General features: G+C 39.7%; 1 protein-coding gene across 26 annotated transcripts in view; it reads right to left on the bottom strand.

The window, feature by feature from the left end:
- Positions 1-19,613, bottom strand: part of atp2b2 (ATPase plasma membrane Ca2+ transporting 2) — an 824,012-nt gene that overhangs the window by 28,196 nt on the left and 776,203 nt on the right. For all 26 annotated transcript variants that reach the window (XM_072582139.1, XM_072582135.1, XM_072582136.1 and 23 more), the window contains 2 exons: positions 10,898-11,089; positions 1,497-1,710 (listed from right to left, as the gene is read on the bottom strand). In XM_072582139.1, the coding sequence (XP_072438240.1) occupies positions 1,497-1,710; positions 10,898-11,089 (406 nt within the window). The remainder of the gene's footprint in view (positions 1-1,496; positions 1,711-10,897; positions 11,090-19,613) is intronic.

Raw genomic sequence — 19,613 nt, 5'->3', positions numbered from 1 at the left:
GAACAGCCAATGTTGATCAGATTGGTGTTGACAGCATGAGGTTTCCTTCCCATTCCAGTTAGAGCGGTTTCGGGACCTGGCTGCTTGCCCAACACATGGTGAGTATTGCAATGCTGTGTGTCAGACTTGCTTCTGGACCGGCAAATAAAGAAACACGCATATTTGTCAGTGTACACTGTTTCATCTGTGCACAATGGGCCATAATTTGCTGTTGTATGTAACATTGTCTCCTTTTAGATAATTTTGCATGTTTATGTATTTGTATTTTACAGGTAGCAATTTGCTGAAGGTGTCAGCTGATAATATCACAATGAAAGCAACAGGGCATCTCCTTATATGAGATTGAAGATGGTAAAATTAGTAGCACAGGGACTGAGAAGGAATTGTAAATTACATTGTGTGGATTCAATACCAAATCAGGGATAGAAAGTAAAATAAAACAAGGGTAAGATAGTATTGAGAGATAGAAAAGTAAGCGGCAGAATGGACTTTGCTCTAATTTTACATTGTTAAAATATTCAGTAACAGTTAAAAGCTGTGATGTGAAGATGCCCGTGTTAGACAAATTCAGAATCACATGAGACCAGACTTCAGGAGCAGCACTCCAAATGCTTGTGCTTTAAAGTAAACCTGTTGAACTACAACCTGGTGCTGTGTGAGTTAAAATCTGATGGAATGAGATTCCATCTTGAGTCAGGCAGTGCCGGATCGTAGAGATTGCTTAGCAGGAATTATTCAATTAAAAGAGTGCTTAGGCTGAAATGGAAAAGTCTCAGCTTTCAGTGCCTAGTTTAGTTCATATGGACTGAGCAAATACAACAATTTCACACTCTTCAAAGCAGTAAGATTTCTTTTGCTAAAGAATTTGAACAGCTGCTTTTTGATTTTTGGCTTCTCCATTATTTTAACAGAAAATCTAATAGCTATTCATTCCAAAAGAGATTGTACATGGTATATCGAGTTAATCTTTCCTCAGTGTGACAAATATGAATCAGGTCTCTTTTCCACTGAAAAAGGAATCTGCCAAATATCTTTTCTAAGAAGTTAATATGTTCGGTTTCTTTCTTTAAAAGGTCCAATAATTTTCCAGCATAAGTATTATCACAGTCATCTGAAATGCAAATCGTGCTATTTTGACCGAGCAGAATGCATGAAACATTTATAATAGAATGACACAAACATGACGAGAAACAGCTATTTTCAAATCCTGAATCTTTAAGGTATGTTGCATCACAAATAGTCAGCAGTTATTAACATCTCGCAAGCTTTGAACACTGCATTCCAGTTTGTGTTTTTTAAATAATATATTTACACAAAATCATCCATAAAAGGAAAATGATATAAATGCACGAACAAGCGAATATTTCATGAGAACTCTGATAGACTGCATCAGGAAGATATGCATTTGAGCAGAACTAATCAATTTTTCCAGAAAAATGAAAATAGGATTTTTAAAAAATTTTACTTGCTAGAAGCATAGATGCTGCATAACATACCAGCAAAGAGTAAAGTGAAGATGACAGTAAGCTGGTAAATCCCATGACCCAGAATATTTTTCATCATGGTTCGTGAGATGAGGGGTTTGTCCCTGCCATATGGCTTCCTCATCAGAAGTGCTTCAGTAGGTGGCTCTGTGGCGAGGGCCAAAGAGGCAAAAGTATCCATAATGAGGTTCACCCACAACATCTGTACAGCCTTCAGAGGAGAGTCCTGTAAAAAACAATGATCAAATTGCATGATAAATTCATTGCATTGCTCTCAAGACTGAAGAGGTAACATGGAAATAACTACAAAATTATGACTTATATAATATGCCTTGAGGGAGAAAGTGAGGACTGCAGGTGCTGGAGATCAGAACTGAAAATGTGTTGCTGGAAAAGCGCAGCAGGTCAGGCAGCATCCAAGGAGCAGGAGAATCAATGTTTCAGGCATGAGCCCTTCTTCAGGAATGGTAAATCCCATGCCTTGAAGCCTTGAAGCAACATAGCACTTCACAGAATGACACACGATCAAATACTACAACATAGTACAGTATATAATTATCTTAAAGTTCGTATGGAATTGGTGTGCACTCTGTATAGATTTGATTTTTGGGGGCTTGAAATATGTCTGGACAGAATTTGAGGCGATCGTATTATGAAAGAATTTAGATTCATCAAACTCACTTCATGACCTTAGAACATCCTCAGGTGTTGCACAACCAATGAAGTAACTTTGAGTGCAATTATTGTTGTGAAATGGGGACACGTAACAGCTCATTTCCATACAAATGGTACTGCGAAATGAGCAAAATGACTGAAAGATCTGCTTAAATGATATTCATGAGGAATAAAAGCTTGTCTGGTCACAAGGGTGTACAGCCATACCTTCTTTAAACAGTACCATGGGACTTTAGCATCCAGCGGACAGATAATGCCTTATTTTTACTAAAGAAATTGTATCTCTTGTTAAGCAGAAGAAGGAGGCTTATGTGACGTTAAAATGAGATGGTTTAGATGAGGTGATAGAGAATTACAGATTAGCTAGGAAGGATTTAAAGAGAGAGTTAAGAAGAACAAGGAGGAGACATGAGCAGTCTTTAGCAGGTAGAATAAGGGAGAACCCTAAAGCCTTCTATAGGTATGTGAGGAATAAAAGGATGACTAGGGTAGGAATAGGGCCAGTCAAAGATAGAAGTTGAAGTTGTGTGTGAACCCTGTGGAGATTGGATAGGTGCTAAATGAATATTTTTCATCTGTTTTCACTCAGGAAAAGGGGAATATTGTAGAATAGAAGACGGAGATGTGGACTATTAGACTAGAAAGGATTGATGTTAGTAAGGAGGAGATGTTATCATTTCTAGGAGGTGTGAAAGCAGATAAGTCCCCTGGGCTGGATGGGATTTATCTGAGGATCCTCTGGGAAGCTAGGAAAGAGATGGCAGAGCCTTTGGCCTTGATCTTTGAGTCATCATGGTCGACAGGTTTAGTACCAGAGGACTGCAGGATTGCAAATGTTGTGCCCTTGTTCAAAAAGGGCAGTGGGGATGACCCAGATAATTATAGACCAGTGAGCCTTACTTTGTTGGAAGAAAAGTTTTGGAAAGGCTTACATGATTTATAATCATCTAGCAAGCAACAAACTTTGTTGGAGATAGTCAACATGATGTTGTCAAGGGCAGGTCGTGTCTCACAAAACTCATTGAGTTTTTTGAGAAGGTGACCAAGCATTTGGATGAGGCTAGGGCAGTTGACGTGATGTATATGGTCTTTAGTAAAGCCTTTGAAAATGTTCCACATAGTAGGCTTTTGGAGAAAATGCGGAGGCATGGGATTGAAGGTGATTTAGCAGTTTGGAATAGAAACTGGCTTTCTGTAAGAAGGTAGCGAGTGGTGGTTGATGGAAAAAATTCAGTTCGAGTCCAATTACTTGTGGAGTGTCACAAGGATCTGTTTTGAGACCACTGCTGTTTGTCATTTTTATAAATGACTTGGACGCAGGCAAAGGTGGATGGGTTAGCAAGTTTGCAATTGACATTAAAGTTCTTGGAGTGATGGACAGTGTGGAAAAATGTTGCAGGTTGAAGGGGGATTTGTATAAACTGCAGAATTGGGCTGCAAGGTGGCAAATGGAGTTCCATGAAGATAAATGTGAAGTGATTCACTTTGGGAAGAATAATAGGAAGGCAGAATATTAGGTCAATGGAAAGATTCTTGGTGGTGTGGATGTGCAGAGGGATCTTGGTGTCCATGTACATAGATCCTGAAAATTGCCACCCAGGTTGGTAGTGCTGTTAAGTAGGCAGACGTGTGCCACCTTTTATTGGTGGAGGGATTGAGTTGTGGAGTCGTGACGTCATGCTGCAATGTACAAAATGCTAGTGCGGCCATACTTGGAATATTGTGTACAGTTCTGGTCGCCCCATTGCAGGAAGGATGTGGAAGCATTGGAAAAGGTGCAGAGGAGATTTACCAGGATATTGCTGGTCTGGATGGAAGGTCTTATGAGGAAAGGCTGAGAGACTTGGGTCTGTTCTCACTGGGGAGAAGAAGGCTAAGAGGCAATTTAATGGAGATGATCAGAGGATTAATTAGGGTGGACAGTGAGAATCTTTTTCCTAGGATGATGACGTCAGTTTGTATGAGGGGGGCATAGCTGCAAATTGAGGGGTGATAGAACTAAGACAGATGTCAGAGGCAGGATCTTTACTCAGAGAGTGGTAAGGGCGTGGAATGCCCTGCCCTGCCAATTTAGTTAATCAGCCACATTAGCAGCATTTAAACAGTCCTTGGACGATGATGGACTTAGATTAGTTCACAGGTCGGCGCAACATCGAGGGCTGCAGGGCCTGTTATGCGCTGTATTATTCTATGTCCTATTTTAACATGACTTCTAAAACGTATCAGCCTAAATTACATGGGTAAATTTCTGGAATGGGGCTTGAACCCACAGCCTTCTGATTGAAGAGGTGAGGCTGCTATCAGTGAACGAAAGCTGACAATAAGTGTCTCTAATAATGATGACCCCCTTATGTATTATAATGATAGATTATGAAGCAAAAGTTCCTGTGTCAACAAGACAAAGATTCTTTGTTAATCAACTTGACTCATGTACAAATCATAATGGTTATCATTACACTGTCATAATTAAATCAACACCTGCCATTTTGCACAGTAAAATAACTTTGGAAACAGATCATTTTAAATGTATACTGCGTTGCAAATATCTGTTGTATGATCTGTTTATGCTTTTTCATTGCTTTCTATGAGAAACACCTTTCAAAACATAATGGGGTTAGGTTTCAGGAACTGAAATTTATACTTTGTACATTTCATACAGTCTGGGTCCTGTGGGGGCACTGGTTGCTATGAGACTATTTCTCCCCCACTAAAAAAGCTCTTCATTTTATTCAACAGACATCCAAACATGTCTCTTTCATACGTTTTACTTAAATTTTTAGTAAGACTAATATGACTCTGCCTTCACTTTTTAAGATTTATTCTAACCTTGCTCACAATGTTAAATCTGTGATCTCTAGTAACTAACTCATCAGCAACTGGAAGCAGGTTTTCCTGATCATTCCTCTTTATCAGTGTGAAGCCCTGTATCAGATTTTCTCAAACCTCTTTGCTTTAATAAGCAGATTTCTTTGGTATTTCCTCTCTCATCTCTTGTAAGATCCTCATGAATATATTTTATATTTGCTCCATGGTTGATGTTCTGCCTTAAGGAAGCTTTCCAGGTCTAAACACAAGTTTAACTGTCGTCTAACTAATGATTTACATAATCTTAGTCTTTACCTTTCTACTTGGTGTACGATTTATACAACTTATGACTTTAGATACAGTTTTACACCTTTGTAACTAACTTGTCCTCCACTTTTTAAGATTCATCAATCTAAACACCTAAGGCTTTTTTTGTTTCCGGACATCTTTTGAAAGCTTTACCATTTAGTAATTATCTTCTATCCTTCCACTTCCTCCTAAAATATATCACCTCATATTTCTCTACATTAAGTTTCATCTGATATCTAAGGAATAAGGAAGCTTCTAATTTCAGCAGAGCTTCTGAAATCATTTTATTGAATGGAGAGTCAAGTTATAAGATTCCAATCTTTTTAACAAATTCAGTAAAACTCATACCAGGCAATCTGCACAGTTCTTGGTTTTGTGCAAGATCATTATACTTCAAACAAAGTAATATCTGGCTCATAAAATATTCAACAGTGTCAGGAACTATGTTGAACAGTGGCAGAGATGTGCCATCAACTTAATTCTCAGTAACAGTCTATAAATGGTGGAAAGTCAATGCCGTTCCAGGAAGGGCACTCTAAATATTCTGATTTCTAATTGGCAATCTTTAATGTTAGCTCCTGTGAATCATCTCCATGTTAAATTGATTGTCTCTACTCAGAAATCTTCTCTAATAATGAAACATTATCGGGTATATTTCAGTCTTCATGCATTACTATGATTGGAATGTTACTGTTTTTCAGAGGATGTATGGTGTCGAAGGAAGGCATTTAGCCCAACCTTGCTGGCAGCTATGCTTGACTCAAGCCTCCTCCTGTAGCACCTACATTTAACCATCTATTCCTTGATTCCTGAAATGCTTGCCAATTTCCCCCAAACTGTGACTATATTATTCACTTCAACTGCCTGCTGGTTCAACAATATTAAACACAATTTAATTTCAATAGCCTGCTGAAGTGGAATTTTAATCGAAACCAGACAGCATTCTGGAGAACTACTAACTGCAGAGGAAAATAAATCATTTCAGAAAGTTAGTACTTCCTTATCCCTCCATTCTAGTCTGATGACTTCAATAGGACATCAGTTGCAGTTTACATCAGAATTCAAACATTTTTGTGCCGTCAATTTTGTGTGGGGGAAGAGTAAAACTTGCAGTAATATCAAAGCTAATGGTATGGGTTTTTTAAAATAAGTATATGAACAGAAGTAGTAGCCATGGAGAATATGGCCCCAGATATCTGCGAGACTCCAGTAGATAAGAAGGGGATTCCAATTTGTTAATTGTAACCAAGTTCAAGTGAATGGAGAGGACAAAATGCCACTGTACAAGGAACTTAATAATCAGTCAAGGATCCTCGTGATTTTAATAAGTACTAATGGTATTTGAGGTAATAATAGGACTTAAGATTGGGTGATCAACAGGACCTAACAGCTTCAATCCTCAACCATTCAAAGAAACAAGTTACCAAAGCATCAGGTGCATTTGTCATAACTTTCCAAGGTTTGTTGACTTTAAGACCATAAGACATGGGAGTGGAAGCAAGGCTAGTTGGCCCATCAAGTCCACTCCGCCATTTAATCATGGCTGATGGGCATGTCAATTCCACTTACCCACAATTGAAATGCCCATCAGCCATGATTAAATGGCGGAGTGGACTCAATGGGTCAATGGCCTTGCTTCCACTCCTATGTCTTATGGTCTTAAAAACAACAAGCCTTGGAAAGTTATGACAAATGCACCTGAAGCTTTGGTAATTTGTTTCTTTTAATGGTTGAGGATGGAAGTTGTTAGGTCCTGTTGATCACCCAATCTTAATTCCATTATTTTCTCAAATATCGTGAGTACTTATTAAAATCACTAGGATCCTTGACTGATTTTGTCAAATGATGAAAAGTTGTAAATGTCTCTTCAATACTTTTGATGGTATGGAGAGCAGGGGTGTTGAATGGAGGAAGGAGAAGCACATTAACTAAAGGCCTGTCAGATATGGGAAAGTTACCAGAATCTATCATCAGGAACAGAGGTCCCGATCTTAGCTTGGGGGTACAATTCTTTGGCCAGGAAACCTAGAACATTAGGTTTCTTTCAAGGGTTTGTTGAATTTAATGGTCGAACCTGCTTACCATTTTATGACAACATATGCTGGTGGTGGCCTGAGCAGCTACCTACAAGGTAGGTTTCAAAGTCAGCCCGCAGGAGGAAACAAGAGGAGGGAGGGATCCGAGAGGCTGATGGAGGTTGAGAAATAGAGCTAAAGATCAAAAGTTAAGGGCGGGTTGGAATTTGGGGGAGATCAAGCTTTTGAGTAGCTGGAGGCGAAATTAGAAGAATTGAGGATGGCGGTTTGGAGAAATTATCCTAATATGTAAGTGGAATAGCATCACTGATCCAGCAACAGTCACACCTCCCTTTCACTGTTCAGTCCCTCAGGCCCAGAAAATCTATCCAGCCTAGGATAGGATTAAATTGCTGCTTAAATCTGAGGCAAGCAATATCATTTTAATACATAAATGACCAACCTACTGCCGATGAACGGGTTGTTTGTTAACAGTCACTGGCCCGCCTTCAGTAAAACTGAAAATCAGTTAGTTGGATTCAGATTCAGACTCTTAACGTTTTTTAAATGCCATTTGATTTAAATCTAGATGTTTTGGAGAAGCAGGAGAAGGGGGAAAACACTCTCTCAGCAGCGATTAAGCAATTGAATGAGTAAGGGTTGATCAGAGAGACAGTTGGCCTGGATCATGAAGAATAGGGGTATCTGATGAACACAGGTGAATGTTTTGAAGAGGTCAGCTTTGAGAAGAACTTGACAGTGACTGAAACAGTCCATATCCATTTGCAGCAAGACCTGGACAGCATAATAAGTGGCAAGTAACATGTGTGCCACACAAATGCCAGACAATGACTATCTCCAACAAGAGAGAATCTAACCATCTCCCCTTGACATTTAATGGTATTGCCATTACTGAATCCCCAACTATCAACATCGTTGGAGTTATCTTTAACCAGAAACTGAACTAGACCAGCCATATATATTGTGGCTACAAACCAGGTCAGACACTAGGGATTCTGCAATGAGTAGCTCACCTCCTGACACTCCAAAGACTAACCACAAACTCGGCACAAATTAATGGAATACTCACCCCCTTGTCTGGATGATTACAATTTCTATGACTCTCAAATGCTTAATACCATTCAATTCAAAAGCAGCACAATTCATTGTCATCCCATCCACTACCTTTCATAGTCTCTCCCTCAACCACCAATACATGTGGCTGCAGCAATGTGTAACATATACAAGATGCACTGCAATGACTCAATAAGGATCATTCAATAATACATTCCAACCTCTCAACCTTGACCATATGGAAGGACAAGTGCATAGAGGTATAGAAGCACCACCACCTGCTAGTTCTCCTCCAGACCACACAATATCCTGACTCAGAATTATATCATCGTTCCTTCACTGTCACTGGGTGAAAACCATGGAACATGCTCCTGAACTTTAGGTATCCCAAACGCCAAGGACAGCAACACTTCAAGAAGACAGTTCATCACCGCCATCTCATGAACACTCAGGGATGGATAATCAGTACATGCCTAGCCAGTGATGCTGACATCCCATGGACAAGTGAAATTAAAAGCATAAGAAAATTAGCAAAAATGAGAGACCATGAATTTAGACAACATATCCATGTTTATTGTCACATTTCATTAGTTTGGTTAATAAAATTCCACCCTCTTTCACTCAAGGTACATGGGAATTGGCTGACCCTCATGTTTGATCTGGTTAGCTAAGTGTGATGCTACATGCCAAAACAGAAAAACACAGATAGTTGATGTGACTGACAGAGGGGGAATAAAAAGAGGGGAACCATAATGCCCCCTCTCCTGGTTCGAACAAGATTTTATATATATATATATATATATATACATATAAAAGATATGTATAGAATTTGACACATCCTCTTGAGCTTAGCAGATTGAGACTTTTACTGAAAGTTCCTGAGGTAATTTCAAAACAATGAAAAATTAATGAAAGTTTAAATTAAAAGTCTTATAACTGAAATTGAGCTGTTTCTAGCTACCTCACAGGCCAACTTAAAGCGCTGAATTGAGAAAAATCATCAGATTCTATCTAGAGACAAAGATATATATGCCATTAGCATCTTCTCCCAAAATACATTTAATTATTAGTCCTATCTATTTTTGTATTAAATTAGCAAAAGAGATTGGCTGCTGTATTACTTGGTTTAACTTGGCGACTGAGATCCAGTGAAGCAGGTAACAATAGTGCTCACATTTCCAGATTGATGTATGCCATCTCCCGAATGGGGCAAGGTCAAAACACAAAACCTTTTACTCATGCCTAAACCAGGTAAAATTGGCCCCAAAGCCTTTGGAATGCCACCCATCCCACCCAGATTAATTTACTGTTGGGCAAACCCAAACAACAGAGTAGCCAATTTATCAAATGTGGAATTGCAAGGAACAACATCACATTAAGGAACTGACTGCCATCACTCCACTTCTAAACACTTGCAACTTCCCAGGTCCTGGTTCTGACCCTTAATTCTCTCAAGCCTTCGCCATAACTTGACAACCCTCTTCTAACTCTCCACTTGGCCTTTCTTATTTGTAAGCTTTGTACTTCTTTTTCGGCTTCCTGTCTAAGTATACAATAGTGTTTACTTCTTTCATTGCTCTACTCAAGCTCCACTTTTACAGTCTAGAATAAAACATAAGATCAAAAGAAACAGGAGCAGGGGTTGATACTTTCAGCTCTTGACCCACTCTGCCATTTAATAGGGCCGTGACTAATCTGATTATGACATTAACTATGGGCGGCACGGTGACTCAGTGGTTAGCACTGCTGCCTCACAATACCTAGTTCGATTCAAGCTTTGGGCTTTGCATGTTCTCTCCACATCTGCATGGGTTTCTTCTGGGTGCTCTGGTTTTCTCCCACAGTCTAAAGACAAGCAGGTTAGATGGATTGGCCAAGCTAAATTACCTATTGGGTTACCCAGGGGTCCAGGGGTGTGCAGGCTAGGTGGAGTAGCAATGGGAAATGCAGGAGGAATACAGGGATGGGATGGGTCCTGGAGAGACCCTCTTCAGAGGACTGGTGTGGACTCAATGGGCCAAATGGCCTGCTTCCACACTGTAGAGATTCCAACTGTCCCCATATCCCTCGACTTGCTTATAGATCAAAACCTTATCCAACCTCAGCCTTGAATATATTCAGTGATCCAGCCTGCACTACTGTCTGAGAAAGGGATGGAGGTGTGGGAAGTAATCCATATTTTTATGACCCTCTAAGAAAAGCAAATCCTCTTTATCTTCATCGTGAATCCGGAGGATAGCTCTGAATTGGTCTTAACATCACTCATAATTCATTTCTTTACTCAGTTAACAGCAGGGGTAGGGGGAATGTTTCAATCTTTCGTCAATATTTCTGGCTTCCTGATCACTCTTCCATAAAACATGATGTGTCAAAATACTTTTGTACAGGCATGAAAAATTTAAATATGGACACTGATGCAAAGTATGTGAACAAAGGCCTGGCTATTGGTGACAGGAAAACACATGGCTAAAAAGACTTGACAATATTCTGTGACTCAATAATTTAGGATGCATATAACAGACAGTAAACCCTCACCTGGGTGATACATGCTCCAGTAAATGCAACTATGACAGCAACTACATTCACTGTCAGCTGGAATTGTAGAAACTTGGAGATGCTGTCATAAACATTACGGCCCCACATGACAGCTTTCACGATGCTGCTGAAATTATCATCAGTCAAGATAATGTCGGAGGCTTCTTTTGCTACATCAGTGCCAGCAATGCCCTAAAATACAACAAAACACAGTTATCCAACTCCACTGGTATCAGGAAATCTCTGCATTTAACCGATTTGGGAGAGGAAAACAAAAACACGTACAATGAATACATTGAATTTATTGTTTAAAAACACTCAATTAAATTAACCAGAGTTATTCTAATTAATAGTCATGAGTTGTTAAGTAAGTTATAATAACCAGTGCTGATTAGAACCATTAATTAGTTTACATTTATTAATAAGATCATCAATATTTAGGAATAGAACTCTTTTTCTCAGTAATCAGGTCAGAGAGATCAGATGTTAAAACGGTTTTGATGGGCACCTTGATTGCAAGAACAATGCGTCTTAATTCAAATATCAGGAAAAATATTTCCAACTGTGCTGGAATGATACTGAACATCCTGTATCAGGCAATCTTGTGACAGCACTGAATTGTAAAAATAAACAGGACCACAATGTGACAAATTACACCTATTTTAATGCTGTGCAGCCGAGAGGGATTTGGCTGAAGAATTTCTGGCTTACTAACTAGAACTTTGCATTTACAAAACATTGGCATTAAAAGTTAGCTATAATTGCTACAAATAAATTAAAGGTTGAAAGTGCTATTTGTACTTGAAGACTGAGTTTTGGAGGGGGGGGGGGGGGGGCATCTTTAAATGAATATATTCCACTGTCTTTGCACAAAATGATTTCCATGGCAACAGTCTCATTATAAAGCTAAAATGAAGCATTCAAAAATCCATCTCCTTAAAACACGTTATAGATAACACTTTTTTCCCATTGGTTAACAACTTAAGATATAAATATCACAACATGTCTGGTGCTGTAATGTAGCCAATATAAACTGGCGATATATGAACACAAACTGCTGTACATGAGAGAGATGCTAAATAATCCCAAACATTTAATGGTCGTGAAACAACATAATTTACAGCTAAGCCACTGAAGATTCTGGTGGCATTTGGTTATAAAGCTAAATTAAAGCAATTCTTTAGATTTGTTCAGAGAAATCTGGGAGCATAAAATGCAGCGCACACACTTTTAACAAGTTCCCTGCAGGGTCAGAAATGGCGTCAACACCATAAGCATTTATGCACTATCACATCTGTTAGTTGTGTTAAACAGATTAACTTTTGCCCTTTTGATATCACACATTCGATTGGTACCAACTAGCATCCTTCTTAATTTCTCTCACATCAAATTAACTACTGCTGAGAATCTTCTCTCTTATACAAGTCTGAATTCCTATCTAATCAACCAGCAAACAACTGTCAAGTTTCTTCAACATTAAGCATTATTTCCTGCTCAGAGTACAGGTTTTCTCTCAGATAGAACTCTACAGTGAAAAGAATCTGTACCATCCAAAAAAGGCTTTTCTCTCATCCTCATTTACAGTTCTACTGCATTAGAAAGAAAATACTCATCCAACAAACTCAATGTAATTAATGAGCTTAAATGCCAAAAGTCTTACATAAGTATCAATGTGTGCACAGGCCCAATACAAAACTGTCAACAGAACTAAAACAGCTCTTACTGAAGTTAAAATTTGTGCACTCATTGTGCACTATTTCTATTCATTCTTCTTAATCTGCCTGCAACCTTTGACATTGCTGAACATACCAGAGTCCATTGTTGCCTCTCCTCTGCTGTTGAGCTGAGAGGGACTAGCATTACCTGATTTCATAGAACATAGAACATAGAACATAGAAGAATACAGCGCAGTACAGGCCCTTCGGCCCTCGATGTTGCGCCGATCAAAGCCCACCTAACCTACACTAACCCACTATCCTCCATATACCTATCCAATGCCCGCTTAAATACCCATAAAGAGGTAGAGTCCACTACTGCTACTGGCAGGGCATTCCATGAACTTACGACTCGCTGAGTGAAGAACCTACCCCTAACATCAGTCCTATATCTACCCCTCCTTAATTTAAAGCTATGCCCCCTTGTAATAGCTGACTCCATACGTGGAAAAAGGTTCTCACTGTCAACCCTATCTAACCCCCTAAGCATCTTGTACACCTCTATCAAGTCACCCCTAAACCTTCTTTTCTCCAATGAAAACAACCCCAAGTGCCTCAGCCTTTCCTCATAGGATCTTCCTACCATACCAGGCAACATCCTGGTAAACTTCCTCTGCACCCGTTCCAGTGCCTCCACATCCTTCCTATAGTATGGCGACCAAAACTGCACACAATATTCCAGATGCGGCCGCACCAGAGTCTTATACAACTGCAGCATGACCTCAGGACTCCGGAACTCAATTCCTCTACCAATAAAAGCCAGTACGCCATATGCCTTCTTCACTGCACTATTTACCTGGGTGGCAACTTTCAGAGATCTGTGTACATGGACACCAAGATCCCTCTGCTCTTCCACACTACCAAGTATCCGACCATTAGCCCAGTACCCCATCTTTTTATTACTCTTACCAAAGTGAATCACCTCACACTTAGCTACATTGGATTCCATTTGCCACCTTTCTGCCCAGCTCTGCAGCTTCTCTATATCCCGCTGTAACCTGCCACATCCTTCCTCAATGTCTACAACTCCACCGACTTTCGTATCATCCGCAAACTTGCTCACCCAACCTTCTAACCCTTCCTCCAGGTCATTTATAAAAATGACAAACAGCAATGGTCCCAAAACAGATCCTTGCGGAACACCGCTAGTGACGGCACTCCAAGATGAACCTTTGCCATCAACTACTACCCTCTGTCTTCTTCCAGCCAGCCAATTCCTAATCCAAACCTCCAACTCACCCTCAATGCCATATCTCTGTATTTTCTGCAGTAGCCTACCATGGGGGACCTTATCAAACGCCTTACTAAAATCCATATATACCACATCTACCGCTTTCCCCTCATCTACCTCCTTAGTCACCTTCTCAAAGAATTCAATAAGGTTTGTGAGGCACGACCTGCCCTTCACAAAACCATGCTGACTATCCTTGATCACATCATTCTTATCCAGATGTGCATAAATCCTATCCCTTACAATTCTCTCTAAGACTTTGCCCACAACAGAAGTGAGACTCACTGGCCTATAGTTACTAGGATTATCCCTACTCCCCTTCTTGAACAAGGGAACCACGTTTGCTAGCCTCCAGTCCTCTGGCACTACTCCTGTAGACAAAGAGGACACAAAAATCAAAGCCAATGGCTCTGCAATCTCCTCCCTTGCTTCCCAGAGAATTTCATTGTTGTTTGCTCAGTCATAGCCAGTCAAGATCCTACAATGGCTTTTCTTCACATTTGCTCACTATAATCTTCAGAGTTTGAGTGAGATTCTGTGCTTTCCCATTTTTAACTTTTACTGACAGATTGCTTCTTGATAACATCATAGAAAAGCACTTAATATTTCACGTATGGACAACACTCTGGTCTACCTTAACGCCATCTTTCCTGAAATCTCCATTATCTTTCATTTGTCCCAAAGTTTGTCCCACACTCAGGAGTGAGTGGGCAGAAATTTCTGGAATTAATATATTGGTAAAACCAAAGCCATTCTTCTAGGCTTTTGCTACAAACTCCATTTTCTAGCTACTGATTCCATCACTCACCATGATCTGAGCTGAAATAGTTTGTTCACATCCTCGCATCTTTTCTAACAAGGAATTGAATCTCTTCTTCCAATATTACCTTCATGGCAACAGCACCTACTTTTACCTCCAAAGCTTCAACTCTCCCCATTACATTTACCTTAATCCAAATGGTGAAGTCAGTCCATAGACACCCTTTCCTTGATAGTGTGCTAATTTGCATTATGCATCCTGGCCTTATACATATGATATTACCCAAAGTCTCAGCAGTTCCTATTTATTCTATTTTGAGTAAATCAAAAGAAAAAAACATTATTAAGAATTGATAGCCTTTTGAAGGAACACTATAACTAAGTCAAAAACTTCATTGAAACATATCAAATTAAAATAAAATGTAATTCCCGGGGCTGATAATTCAACCTAGTCCTTCTGGCACTCTGGTTAATGAAGGCCTCAAGATATAGATATCAGACTGTATTCAATTCAGCATCAGAAACAAGATGGCCAAGTTTCTTAACTAATAACGACTAGCTCATTCCAACCAAAATTTACTGAAGCAAAGATTATTAACAATTTCGATGATGCAAATATATAAATACCCTTTTTGAAAACTCACACATAGATACACACATATACACACACAGCTCCCAAGTCTGATAAAAAAACTACAACTCCACAGACTGCCAACTTAAGAGTACTTTGACAAGTGATAGTTAAGTCAGGAGAAATTGATTAACCATGAACTGATTGAAATTTTGATCTGTAGCCAAAATCAATTTGTACACAGAAGCTGATGGCACATAGGGTGTCTTTCAGGATCAGTTGTGGCTAACTGAATTGTTTTCTCTGAAGAGGTGAGGTTGATTCCAAAATGTTCTTCAGGGACTCTGCGTGAGTAATGGGGATGCCATGTAGTGGGCTTGTAATTCATTGGAGGAGCTTTAGAGAAAGCAAGAGAGATAGCAAAGGGCTGTTGCTCCTTTGTTGCACATTTTTAGCCATAAGTTTGTGCAGATACTCATATTCTGATGACAAATTAGACAAAAGCTTCACTGTATAGTTCACAAATCCAACAAATCATTGCACTGCTTTCATATCTGTTGGTCACTGCATCTCTGTTACAGCTCTGTTACAGACGAAGGCTATCATAACATGATCTATGTACTTGGCTTTAAGCATCTTCAATTTTACGCTTTTCTTATAATGCCTTTTCATCTGCTACTTTGTGATAGTTATCAGTTTGGCTTTCATTTGCTTATCATAGGAAATAGGGGAAAGAGAGGACTGCAGATGCTAGAGGGTCAAAGACAAAAAGCGTGGTGTAGGAAAAGCACAGCCAGTCAGGCAGCATCTGAGAAGTAGGAGAGTCGACGTTTCAAGCATTAGCCCTTCATCAGCAACGTGGAGGAGAAAGAAGGCCAGGAGATAAATAGGAATCGGAGCAAGCTTATTTTTAATCTTTCTTTTCTTTTCCCAATACCTCTTGGGTTGGTGGGGGCACCAGCTCCTCTACCATGATTTTCAGATTGAGCTTAAGCACAGCTAGAATTCTTCTCATACCCATTTAGCAGTCAATGGCCTAGAGATCTACAAAATACCACAAATCTCTTCAGGCATGTGTACAGTTACCAATCCAAGCTTTAGATTTGTTTCACTTGAAATGAGTGGAATTTGCTTTCTGACCAATATGTGGAACTCCAGATCTTCTTTTCTCTCACTGTATCAGGCCCTCACATTCATGACCTCTTGGGATGAGTATTGTTCCATCATACCTTCAATCTTACCTTTGATGCCTTCAGTTTGGCTCACCATCTTGTGCTACTTTGCACAGGTCTGTGAAATTCATGATGTTACAAGAAGTATCAATGTCTACCAGACATTTCACATTCACTTAATGGTCTCCTTCTGTCGCAATCATTCTAACAGTGACAAACCTGCAGACCAGACAATGCCAGCTTTTGTATGGTGTAGAGTGATTCATCAGGTCATCAGCTGCCATTTTTCTTGCAGTGAATGTTATAGGCTTCCTTTGCTTCTTTCCAGCAAGCACTCGCATGCACAGTGACTCAGCTACCTACAGTTAGAGTGATGATTTCCCAACAATGGATGTGCTTTCTTTCCTTTATGTGTGATGTCCTTTGCAATATTTACATCCTGTGTTCCGGCTTTGATTTTTCCATTGGTGCTTCTGCAAATATATCTTCTTCATTTCCACGATGATGTTCTCTTCCAGCTCAGAATGCCTCCTAACACAGTGAGTGTTTTTTTTATTAATCTCTGATTGATAAGCTCTAGTTGTAGATTGACAACCTCCGAGTTAAAGAAACACAGAGCCCCTGACCAAGTAAACCCAACTGGAAGCCTGGTCACAACTAATCACCTGAACTGATATTGGAGGCCATACCATTAACTTACTGTCCTGAGACCCATTGACTGATAGTATGTACATGGTCTTCAGTGAGGACTATTCTCCAAAGCCTTTGAGATATGGCTGCTTGCTGACTGCGTCTGCAGTGTGTTTGTCAAGTAGGGTATTGGCATAAGGTGTAGGTGTGAGATTAACATAGCACACTGCTGTACAGCAGGAGGTCTTGCCCCATTGACTGACAAGTGCTGACCAGCATGCAAACTGCCTGGTCATGTCACTGCGACAATCAGCATAGTACGGAAGGAAATGCAAGGCGTGATTGCGAATGTACAGGTAGGCACTAAGTAAGCAAGTGCTGAGAGAGACAACAAGCCACTCTGAGATACAATCTAGTTCAATGCCTGAGCCAGGTCCTCATCCGTGTGCACAAAGTATCCCTTCTTCAGTCCTTCAATGCTAGTTGCGGTGTGCCCTCCAATACAAGTCATGCTTTGGGAGCAGCCTACGAGTGCAATGGAAAGGTGCCGCGATGGTTGTGAGGAATTGAAAAATGCTGGATGCCAATATCTGTGTACATGGGGTGCCTACAGCTGGTGCCCATTGATCATACTCTTAGATGTTGTTTGGTCATACGCCACAAGGGCGTCCTTTGGAGCAAGCAGTGAAGTGAACTGGAATTGCCTGGTACCTGCTTGGGTTTCTATGTTGAGATTTCACAAGGTTTAGCTTCTTCGGCATATTTTGTATGATCAAAAGCTGAAAATTATTGAGGTGAGTTGGGCTGTTAACAAGATGTTTAATGAACAATGGTTCCTCTAATTGGCAACTTACTGCTGCTCAGAATAGAAGTTGCCTTGCTGTTTGCCAAAGCATAAAAGGTGGAGCAAGATGCTCTTGCTGCCAAGATACACCTCACCAGATTTCTCATTTGATTCTTCTACAAATCTCCTCATTGCCCTTGTTGCTCAGAACCTTATAAGGTTATGTCCCTACTCTAACTTCTGGATAATTATTTATCCCGTCACCCATTTGGCACATTACTCCCCTTTGTTTTGTAACTTAATTTAAAACAATGCTCCTGTAAAGTGCCTTGGAACATTTTACTGTGTTGAAGGTGCTATATAAATTAAAGCCACATTCTTTTGTCATATGCAAAATTAAACTATTCTTATTGATTGTTATGAATAGGAGGCTTTAAAAATGTTATGTTCAAGTCATCTCCTTTAATTCAAAGTAAAGTGAATTGAATGAGAGGAACAAAGACTTCCGAATGCACTCTGGGTTCCATGATGACTGGTCAGGGCATACTGAAAGTCAGGTACCAAGTGTAACACCTGGACACAAAGATAAAGGCAGCTGGTATTCCTATTGCCAGACTTTGAGACTTTGACTATTGGAAGACGGAGAGAAATGAAGAGAGGCTGTGTGTGTACAGCAGGAAAACATTCAGCTGTGACACGGGATGCCTGTCAGAGTTGGTTTCCTATTCCTAAATGTCACTGGAATATTCAACAACATGGCAGAAACTATCCAGGAGGGAACTGCATTTGAGTATACAAGCTACATTTCTTCTGTGAGCATGATGGAATGTGTATACATTAGTATTTACAGTTGTGTTAACAAGTTATTAAAGAATACCTTCTGTAATGTTTATACATTAGCTGCCTACAGATGTTCATTTTAGTGTTTGTTACAGTAACATCTTAAAATGGGAAATCTTGTCATGTGATCCTTTAAGTTGGTCACTAGGTACTCAAAATTCTGCTTTACAAGTTATCAATCTCTATCAGGTTTGTGGCATAGTTCAAAAGGGATATTCTTTAAAGACTAAAGGTAAGGTATATTGATGATGAGGTACGCTAGAAACTTTACCTCATTGGCCTCGTACATTAGATGGAAGAGTAGCAAATGGAAAAAGTCCTGCATTGGTATCACTTGATGTTCTGAATACAAAAAAGGAGGTTTGAGTACAGTATTGTATAGAAGAGTTCCATTATGACTACACTGCAATCACTAGAGGGTGCTCAAATCTTATCAAGTGTTTGGCAGAGGAAGGTTGGGAGATTGCTCTTTTTGCAGTTACATGGTGACATTGCGCACAAACGTTTTTTAAAAATGCCATCCTACTGGGGAGGATGTGAAGAGGAGTAATTATACTCAGTTAGAAATAGACAAAACCAGAAATTGCTGGAGAAACTCAGCAGGGCTGGCAGTGTCTTTGCAAGGAAAGCAAAGTTAATCGACGAGGAGTCACTGGACTCTGCTTTCTCCCCACATATGCTGACCTGCTGAGTTTCTCCAGCAATTTGTTTTTGTTTCAGATCTCCAGCATCCACAGCTCTTTTTTTGACTTTGGAATTGAAAGTTGACTATGAATAGCTATAATAATATCTAATGAGGCCTTCTGCATCTTTTTCAACAGTGATATGTCTCAAGGCTATAACCAGCATGCCTTTCCTTAGAACATTCCGAATGATCACAGAATTTTTGAAATTCCATTGAAGAATATATTATTGAAAAAGTGATGATGGACAGTTTGCCATGAATCTTGCTGACTGCACAGTTTATACCAAGCTTTTTTTTCCCCTTGCTTCAACTGATTGAAGAAGCTTTTC

Source organism: Chiloscyllium punctatum, chromosome 12 (assembly GCF_047496795.1).
Source record: "Chiloscyllium punctatum isolate Juve2018m chromosome 12, sChiPun1.3, whole genome shotgun sequence".
Lineage (NCBI taxonomy): Eukaryota > Metazoa > Chordata > Chondrichthyes > Orectolobiformes > Hemiscylliidae > Chiloscyllium > Chiloscyllium punctatum.
This window is presented reverse-complemented; position numbering and strand designations above follow the sequence as displayed.